At 38.6% G+C, this 10347-nt stretch overlaps 1 protein-coding gene across 1 annotated transcript; it reads right to left on the minus strand.

The window, feature by feature from the left end:
- Nucleotides 1-5029: 5029 nt before the first annotated feature.
- On the minus strand, nucleotides 5030-7829 carry LOC130136865 (PHD finger protein ALFIN-LIKE 6-like). The gene is made up of 5 exons (XM_056307415.1): nucleotides 7506-7829; nucleotides 6643-6871; nucleotides 5626-5719; nucleotides 5196-5536; nucleotides 5030-5102 (listed from the first exon to the last, which is right to left on the minus strand). Exons 1-5 carry the CDS (start codon nucleotides 7597-7599, stop codon nucleotides 5030-5032), a joined length of 831 nt encoding a protein of 276 aa, XP_056163390.1. The 5' UTR covers nucleotides 7600-7829.
- Nucleotides 7830-10347: the final 2518 nt, after the last annotated feature.

Here is a 10347-nt window from a genome sequence, read left to right on the forward strand (position 1 = left end):
TGCCTCTTGTTTCAGCCTAGTTAGTTTAATCACCACAAAATTTGAGCTCTCATTGCATTTCAAGCAAGAAGGGTTTTTATTGATGCTCACTCCACAAAAGGTGTGTGGAGCTTCATCTTGTTTCACTGCAGTGAAAGTTCATGTGGCCGATGAATTCCTACATCGCGAAGGGCACAAAAGCATGTCATTTCCGAGGTTAGTAATGGTCGCGATAACACATATATGGACCGAATGCAATAATATTCCAGCTCATGGCTTGTATGTACACTGATTAAGATAATTAACTTTGATGTTTGAGGTTACTGTCTCTCTCGTGTGTGCATGTGAACGTTGCAACTATAATAATTGTCCACGGACTAGACAGTGAGAATTGCATGCTACTGACACCCATGGTGTAATGCTAGGTGTTAAGACTGATTTATAAATCCGCCATAGTAAGTGCTCTTTTCAGGCCAATTAGTAAGTACACTTTCTTGCTATTGAACATAATTCACTCGTTCAAACTTCCTAGGGAACCTTTTTCTTTACTTAAGTAGATTAATATTGTAAAACAGCCTTAGCCTAGCATCGGTCCGATACCCTTTTGATATCTATGCATACATGTGTGTGCATGCATCGAGCACGTTGGTAGAATAATCTCCTGAATTTCGATTGATTTTGTTGCGCGATTAAGAATGAGTTTGCATATTCTTTTCTTAACTCATCAACCCCCATATGCAATATAATCTTGCTGTTTACTCACACACTTGATTTTCTAGTGCAATCAGAAACGAAGTGGTCTTTTCATGGCTACGCTGTTCTCCTCTCTCATGTTATTGAAGTTCAATCTCGTAATTCTCTTCTTCAACTTTCAGTCGTTTTTTATTTATCTACATATACCATTAAGAATGCGTTGTTCATGGTAAGGAAATGTACTCAAAAGTGAACTTCATCTCTGCTAGTGCAATGTACTCAGTTGCGATACTTTGGGCTTATGTTCTTGTGTTCAATTGTTCATCATTTCTGCGAAAATACGGTGTGTCGCAATGTGAAACCTGTAATGTACACTCATGGAGAAATATTGATCCTGCTCATTGTACATAGGTAGAAGTTATCTATTCTCTTTTAGTTAAATGAAAAAGTGCATGTACTATGGTTGGAACTTGGGAGTTTTTAAAATCATTTAGTACTCCTCTTCACCAATTCTTTTTGTTCTCTTTTTGTTCCACATAAATGGGGTGAGTTTGAGCAAGGAAATGGACATTCTGATGTTATATACATATACACACATACATATATGCATATATCAACTGATTAGATCTTAGATCTTGTGGACCTAGAATGAGCATCCTTTTCACTTTCCTTCTTTCTGATTATGTAATTGCATTTCAACATTTAATTAGTCTCAAGAATAAATATTACGTAAAAGATCGGACGAGTTTAGAAAATGCTTTGACGAAAGGAGATCATCGACATGAATAAGCGGCTAATTCGACAATATCAATCGAAGCAAATATTTCATTGGAATTTCATTTTTAATTTTTTTTTTTGAAATCAAGGGTGTTTTACGTTTTAGCCAAGTTTGCTTTGTTATCCCTTCAAAATCTTGAAATAAAAAAAAATCATATATCCTTCAAAATGATATGAAAATTTAAACGACCCTACATTTCACTTGTTGTGCATTACGAAAGGTATTAAGTTATTAACATTAGATAAATGCCAATTTTCAAATGCTACAAAATAAAAAGCAAACTCCAAATATATATGCAAGAAGTGGTTGAAGTAAGGACTAGGTTGCAATTATTTTCTGTATGTTTTCCTCCATCCAAGGCATTTGGACATTGGACAGTGTTTTTATCGGACTCTCTCAAGAGAAATGAATTCTAGCTGAAACTATGCGCTCAATTATTTGGTAATTGTAACTTGTACCTAACACATTAGAGAGAGAAATTGACACTAAAAGAGTCATAATTTTTCTACGGCACTTACTTTGATATCATAATTTTTCAATCGATCACTCAAGAGTCATAACTTTAAAAAAAAAATGCTCACTTGACTTTCTCCGTCAATATATCTCCAAAGATGAATCCTAACACATCCAACTTGGTTTTTTTTTTTTTTCTTTTTAAAAAGAGAGTTAAGTCCAAAGTGGAGTTAAGCCTAGGGATCATGGCCCATCTTTGTTGTCCCTCCAGTTTAGTGGCGATCCCGACCATGGTAGAGGTAGAGATAGGTTTCTTCCGCTAATCCGATTCCTTTTTGAGTGTGCCCTAGAATTTGCATTCCTTCTCGATTATGGTTATCGTTCTCTGCAATTCTATGCTTTTTCCTCTCTCCAAGGCGTCGCCAACTGAATGATCGATATTGGTGCGCCGGTATCTTGAGATTCAATCAATGCCGCATAGAATTTTCAAGTGGATGTCACTCAAGTGAATGTTCTTTAAAAGTTATAGTACTCAAGTAATTGCTTTAAAAGTCAATCCTGTCCAAGCTATTCTTATTGGACTTTTTAAAATAATATTCATCTCTGTCTCGGGGAAAAGCCAAACTTTGTTAGAAGACTGTGAGCCATTTCTCTCCGTTCTACTCTCCATTATTTTTTTAATGAAACTAATTTTAGCCACAAATCGTCAATTTGGGGCAAGGAAAGGGTTCACAACGTGTTTCTATGCCCTTTTAATGACATTATATTCCTAGCTAGTCATGTTGGATGATTTTATATTAAATCAATGCCACGTAGAATTCTCAAGTAAACGTCACTCAAGTGAATGTTCTTTAAAAGTTATGGTACTTAAGTGATTACTTTAAAAGTTATGATGTTAAAGTGAGAACCACACGAAAATTATGACACTGTTGGTGTCTTTTTGCCCATTAGAGAAGATCAATATAGTGCTCGTAAAATGTGGGTTCATTCGTTTGGCTGAGTCCAATAAATGTTCCCAAAAGTTTGAGCACCTAATTATGAGTTTTAGCTATTGAATTGTGTGTCAACTAAAGATGTAAACTTCTTCATACTATACTAAATGCATGGGAAAAGTGTCAAAAAAGTCCTAAACCTTTTGCATCGGTACCAATTTAGTCCTAAACCTTTTTTTGGTGCCAATTCAGTCCTAAACCTTTTTTTAGTGTCAATTTAGTCATAAATCTTTTGCATTGGCGCCAATTTAGTCCTAAACTTTTTTTTAGTGCTAATTCAATCTTAAACCTTTGCATTGGTGTTAATTCAGTCCTTCGACATGTGAATAGATTTTAGCTAGAAGGACTGAATTGACACCAATGCAAAAAGTTTAGGACTGAATTAGCACAAATGCAAAAAGGTTTATGATTGAATTGGCACAAAAAAAAGGTTTAGGACTGAATTGACATCAATGCAAAGGATTTAGGATTGAATTGGCACAAATGCAAAAGGTTTAAGACTAAATTAGCACCAAAAAAATGTTTAGGAATAAATTAGTACAAATGCAAAAGGTTTAGGACTGAATTGGCAACGAAAAAAAGTTTAGGACTAAATTGGCACCAATGCAAAATGTTTAGGACTTTTTTAACACTTTTCTCCTAAATGCATAGATTCCAATTATATAAATCTACACGATTGCAAATAAGCGCAAGAGAACTCCAATACAACATCTATAGGAGATCACCCATAGAAAGTTCAAAGCTAATCACGTTAACATATTAAGCTCGAGTTATTAGCCAAGTAGATATATTGATTGCTCTATACCAGATCGATTTTATCGAATACGAGACTCTGTTTTATTATCATGCATATGCACCACCAGCTTAAGGCCGGGGTTACCTCAAGCTATGACATAATATTTAGGATAAACTTATCTAGGAATGGACTCTAGCTAGCTACTTATCCCGTACGGAACTTATCAGCTAATAATTTCCAAAGCAAGAAAAGATTTAACATTCTAAGGTACGACTCTAAGTGCGCTTGCACGCTCTATATTTCACATCATACAGTTTTAGTTGACTTTAGGGAGGTCCATAGCTAGACGTAAATGATGATGAACTGAGTCCTATATAGTCATTATTACTGCTAGGTAGACCCTCATTTTACACGTGAACACACCAGCGTATTGCCCTCTCTTTTATTCCTAAGCAGATGTGACCCGTGTAACTATTTCCTTTTGCCGTCCAATTTACTCCAGCTGGGAATGTTCTAGCTTCATGATATTCAGTGAAGGCTACATACAGAAGAAGTAAGTGTAACAGAGTCGATAGATGCATCATTTGCCCAGCTGCACCGGCATTTCCCTCTGGAAATTTGCGAGCGACAACGTATGTTAATCACAATCTTCAAGTGGATTTTTAGACTAAGAGACGCGGAAGAGGAAGGCATGCTTAGGTGAAGTGGCGGATGAGGAAGAAAAGTAGACTAATAAGCACAAAATTGCAGTTGCAGATATGAAGGGCTCTCAGTTGCAGCACTAAAATATCAAATGGGTAGTGAAGGAGAGAAGATGAGCAGTAGTGAAGGTGTTATTTGGCCATTTAAACGACCAGTTGACTCTCTTAACATTCAATGACTGTTCCTTTGGGAATCTGTGTGGCTGTTAAATATGTTATCCGGCGTGGTGTGCATATTAGAATGTGCCTAGGGATTTCATCCGTTGTAGTATTTGACCGAATGTGTACAGGGTGAGTAGAGCATTCTGATAGGTCTCATCCCGTTAAAACAACTACCCGCAGCTGAAAAATTTTAAAGGAGACATTAGCAAAACCTCAGAGGAGGCAACCTTCAATAGAGACCTTGCACTAACACATTCTTAAAAAACGCTTGTTTGGGACAGAGCGAGATATCAAGGCTTTTAACTATCCTAAATCTAGCAACATCAGTTGAAACAATTCACTGGTCGTATCACTGTGAATGCTTGTTCGCTTAATTTGTGACCAATGATATGCTCCACTTGGAAGCAATGATATAGCACAATCTCCAAGTAGATTGTTCAAAAGAAAAAAAAAAATGGGAAAGTAGTAGCCACCAGAAAGACCGTCCGTGGTTCCTCGATTTGATTGGCCTAGTTATGAATCTCACTTATACTTTTCAACTGGAAGAACGATGTTCTTGTCCAATTTCTCCAGCTTCTCTAGCCCTCATGCAATTGCAATCAGTGGACCTGTAAGTAGATTTGACAAGCTAACACATTCGAAAGCACACGCTGTCCCCGGAATCATCATCAGAGCTGCTCACATGCGTGGATTTACTTTGCCTGGAACTGCTGCTTCCATCGTTGTGGCCATCTCCCATAGCAGCACCGCTTGAATCTTTTTGTGTCCTGGAATCATCATCAGAGCTGCTCACATGCGTTCCAGAGGATTTACTTTGACCATAACTGCTGCTTCCATCATTGTTGCCATCTTCTGTAGCAGCACCACTATCATCGTTTTGTGCCCCGGAATCATCATCAGAGCTGTTCACAAACGTTCCAGAGGATTTACTTTGCTCATAACTGCTGCTTCCATCGTTGTAGCCATCTTCTATAGCAGCACCACTCTCATCTTCATGTGGTGAAGGCATGTTAACGGCCAAGAAAGACTTGGGTTTCTTTAACTGCTTACAAAGGCAAAAATCCAGATAAAAACCAAGTCACACATCAGGTCAAAGGATCATAAAACAACAGTTAACATGATGAGTTTTACCATCGTTGGGCGAGATTGGTCATTGGATTTGCCAAACTCCTGCACAATTTCACTGACCGTAGGGAGTTCATTTATCTCTTGGAAAAGTGTCTGCCTGCAAGTAGAAGTACCGAATTGGATCAATGCTTACAAGGTTTCACAATTAGTCCAGAGTCAACAGTCATCTCTTGCCCAAACTGAAGGAACGCATCTGGCCCTAAACAATCTCCTTTAGCTAATGGGTTTTATCTATATTACCCTAGGCTAAAGTTGTGTTAGGAAGTTCAATCCAAAATTACTAACCGGAGACAGTGTTAAGACCTATCTCAACGAAGGTACTAAAATAAAAGGCAACGATCAACTCACTACTATAAACTTCAGACGTCATGCTCAAAAGTCCTCACCAAATAGAGCAAGAACAACATTTCAGTCACCGAACAACATCGACAAGTGCGTCACCTTCTGTCAGTATAAAATGCATTGACAAAATCAACAGCACACTGTGACTCACTTTTTCTCATAATCAAGAGCAAAACTAAGTCATAGGCAGGCCTTGTGAGAAATATATAAGAGCATATGAATACAAGGGCTTGTTATGGGGACAATAGTGGAGCGGGAAGAACTTTAAACACCACGATGGGAAATCAAACAATACACGGATGACAAGCTTAAGAAGGCAAGCCAACCAATACAAATCAATTATGGTAAAGACAATGCAGCAAAAGTTATTTTGAGCAATCAAATAAAGTGGCATATTAACCGCGAGTAAATCACCATAAAAGTGTCATGTGGAAATGGACATTCATAATTGTGATGAGATTGCCTATGCAAAATGGACATCATGCTAGGGCATTTGGTTGTCGCATCTCTATACAGCATGAGATTCACAATATAGACAAAGCTAAGAAAAAGTCTTCCTGCATTCATTCTAAATCATCGATGACCATGAGCACAATAACACAGAGTTCTTAATTGGCAAATACTCGCTCAGCAAGCTAAATGAAAGCGGCAGATACGCTGGGGAACTAGTTGTCACACCTTTCCCTCTTTGTGAAGCCAGCACATCCACCAGAATAAAACGCAACAGTAAGCAACCACGGATCACAGACAGCTGCGACTCTTTCAACCCATTCCTGCCGTGACATCTGATTCATCCCTAAATTGCAATATGACACTGGCCAAGGAAGGTCAGGAGGATGGATACTCTGAGGAGGCTTAACTTCCCATGTCCCATTGGGAAGCCCAACCAAACACTGCTTACCTTTCTCTGAACTCACAACACATGAATCATCGACGAAGTCAATATGACAAGGGTTTTCGTTCATAAAACACCCACCAGTCTAAAACTTCACTAACAACTGTTAACATTGATCTTAAAAAACTGCAAAGCAACAGATCCGAAATTCCAATTGTTGAAATTGATTGTATTTGGAATGTAGCTTTAGTTCTGCGGATAGAAACGCCATAGAACTACTCGACATAGTAAGCATATATGCAGATGAACCTCGACATTCCTGTAATTGCAGTTCTTCATTCTAACCGACAGACTAATATAGGGGAGAAAACAGAGCTAGGTCGTGCATAAACAACCTTGAAAAATAAACACGAAAGCACAATGCTGAGGGAAAGAAACGGATTCAGGGCTGTGCGACTCAAGAAACGCATCAGAACAAGCACATGATCGTGGCTCGAAAAAGAAAGTGAAGTGGATGTGCATCACTCTATGTGCCAGTAGAGAGAGACAGAGAGACAGAGAGACAGACCAGGATCACACTGCCGGTAAAATTCTTCGAAGTCTGCAGATTCCCAAAAGCGAAGAACAGACGAAAAGTCATATCAGCCAAAACTAACATGCAGGGGTACCCTCATGAGAGAGAGAGAGAGAGAGAGAGAGAGCAGACCGGTAGTAAGAGCCTTGATAGTTCCAGAGTGTCTGCCTCTGAAATTGCGAACGATATCGAGCACTTTGACTTCGTACTCTGGGTTTCTCGCCATGATCGTCGCTCTCTCTCACTCTGTTCGACCCACAAACCCAGAAAAGAGAAAGAAGAAGACTTTTAGGGCCTTCTGCAAATGTTCCTTTCAGAGCTCAGAGCCAGAATCATAAGCTCATCGAAGGATAAAACCCAGAGAAAATGGGTCTTCGAATCGATCCCAAAGACCCCCTGCCTCCTCTCCTGAGTTTTCAAAATGTTGGAGGGAAAGGCCGGTTTCTTCTGTTAAGACTCTCTGTGAGTGCGTGGGGGCCAACTGGACACCATCTTCTATTCCGTTTTTATGGTTAGAGATTCTCTTGTTGTTATTACGGTGAACTTCTCTTTCAGGACACACGTGTCTCTCTCTGTCTCTCTGTCTCTGTCTCTCCTCAATTCTGCACTGCCCTCGTTGTCATTCTTCTCAATTAACACGAGAAAGGATCTCAACAACCCTAGTCTCCCCCAACAAACATATTTCCCACACACTTTGAAAAAATTTACATGCATGCAGGGTGTGTTCGTTTTCGTGAAAATGATTTTTCACGAAGTGATTTTCCAAACTTTCATGTCCGTTTGAAAGTGGATGATTAACGAAAAATATTTTACGGTTGATGAAGAAAACTATATATTAAATTGTGGACAATGATTTCTCCGTCCTAAAATAAAAAATGGTCTTCTGTCCATTTTCTACTCTTCATTGCAAACTCTCAAGCTATTTCATCTTCTCTTCAAATCAATTCCTGACATTAGATTCAATCACATGTAAGTGCTCAATTTGCCGTATGTTTGTTGGACTAAATTATCATTTGGTTATATGGTTTTTCATTTGGCTAAGTGACTCATATTTTTGGAGGATAGTATAGTAGGTGTTTGTTGAAATGATAGTTTTGGATGTTCTTATCTTCAATAATATTTCTTTTTTCTTTCCTCTTTTTGTTTGGATGCTTACTGTGGTATCGCTCTTTGAATACTTCTTTGGAATGGACAACTATTCTCATGTGAAGTTATGAGGACCAAGAGATGAAGTTCGCTAATTATTTGCATTTTCTATTTTTTGGCATCTTTTTTTAGGTTGTTTTAGTTTGACAATAGAATAAAAACAGACTTTATACTTCATATATTAAAAACTTCTTAAACAAGGCTTTTGATATTATCTTAGAATCTTGCATTAGGAACAAAATATAATTATTACAGAGAGAATAACTTCTTGATATAAATTATAAATATCGAAAAATTTCTTCACATCATAGAGTTTTAGTTGAATCTAGGGAGGACCATGCTTAGGAGGGGAATGAGAATGAACTTAGTCCTATATCGTCATTGTTACTGCTAGGCAGAGGCTCATTTTACATGTGAAAACACCAGCTTGTAGCCCTCTCTTTTTTTCCTAAGCAGACGTGACCAATATAACTATATGCTGTCCTTTTACCTTCCAAGTTACTCCGGCTGGGAATGTTTTAGCTTTATGATATTCAGTGGAGGCAACATATTGAAGAAGGAAATAAGTGTAATAGAGTCGATAGATGTATTATTTGCCCAGTTGTACTGGCATTTACCTCTGGAAATTTGCAAGCGACAATGTATGTTAATCACAATCTTAAAGCGGATTTTTAACTGAACGGAAGAGGAAGGCATGCTCAGGTGAAGTGGCGGATGAGGAAGAAAAGTAGACTAATAAGCACAAAATTGCAGTTGCAGGTATGGAGAGCTCTCAGTTGCAGCTAGTGAAGGTGTTACTTGGCCATTGAAACGACCAGTTGACTCTCTTAACATTCAATGACTTTTCTTTGGGAATCTGGGTAGCTTTTTAATATGTTGTCCTGTGTGGTGTGCAAATTACAGGGTGCCAAGAGATTTCATCTGTTGTAGTGTTTGACTGAATGTGTACAAGCTGAGTGAAGCAATCTGATAGGGCTCCTCCTGTTAAAACCAACACTTGCAGCTGACGAATATTAATGGAGACATTAGCAAAACCTCAAAGGAGGCAACCTTCAATGAAGGCCTTGCACCAACACATTCTCCAAAAAAGCATGTTTGGGACAGAGCGAGATGTCAAGGCTTTTTACTTTCCTAAATCTTAGCAACGTCAGTGGAAGCAAATTCACTGGTTGTATGACTATGAATACTTGTTTGCTCAATTTGTGACCAATGATATGCACTACTCGGAAGCAACGATATAACATGATCTCCGACCAGATTGTTCAAAGAAAAAAAAAAGTGGAGAGCAGTAGCCACCAGAAAGACCATCTGTGATTCCTTGATTCGATTGGCCTAGTTATGGATCTCCCTTATACTTTCAACTGTAAAAATGATGTTCCTGTCCAATATCTCCAGCTTCTCTAGCCCTCAAGCGATTGCAATCAGTGGACCTGTATGTGGATTTTACAAGCTAACGCTTTCACAAGCACACACTGTCCTCGGAATCATAATCAGAGCTATGCACATGCGTTCCAGGGATTTAATTTGGCCGTAACTGCTGCTTCCTTCATTGTGGCCATCTTCTATGGTAGCACTACTCTCATCTTTTTGTGCCCAGGAATCATCACTAGAGCTATTCACATACGTTCCAGAGGATTTACTTTTCCCATAACTGCTGCTTCCATCATTGTGGCCATCTTCTATAGCAGCACCACTCTCATCTTCATGTGGTGAAAGCACGTTGACAGCCAAGCAAGACTCGGGTTTCTTTGACTGCTTACAAAGGCAAAAATCCAGATAAAAACCAAGTCACACATCGGGTCAAAGGATTAAATCCAACAGTTAACAT

Source organism: Syzygium oleosum, unplaced genomic scaffold (assembly GCF_021117445.2).
Source record: "Syzygium oleosum isolate NSW1041296 unplaced genomic scaffold, Sole_v2.1 Sole_v2.53, whole genome shotgun sequence".
Taxonomy (NCBI): domain Eukaryota; kingdom Viridiplantae; phylum Streptophyta; class Magnoliopsida; order Myrtales; family Myrtaceae; genus Syzygium; species Syzygium oleosum.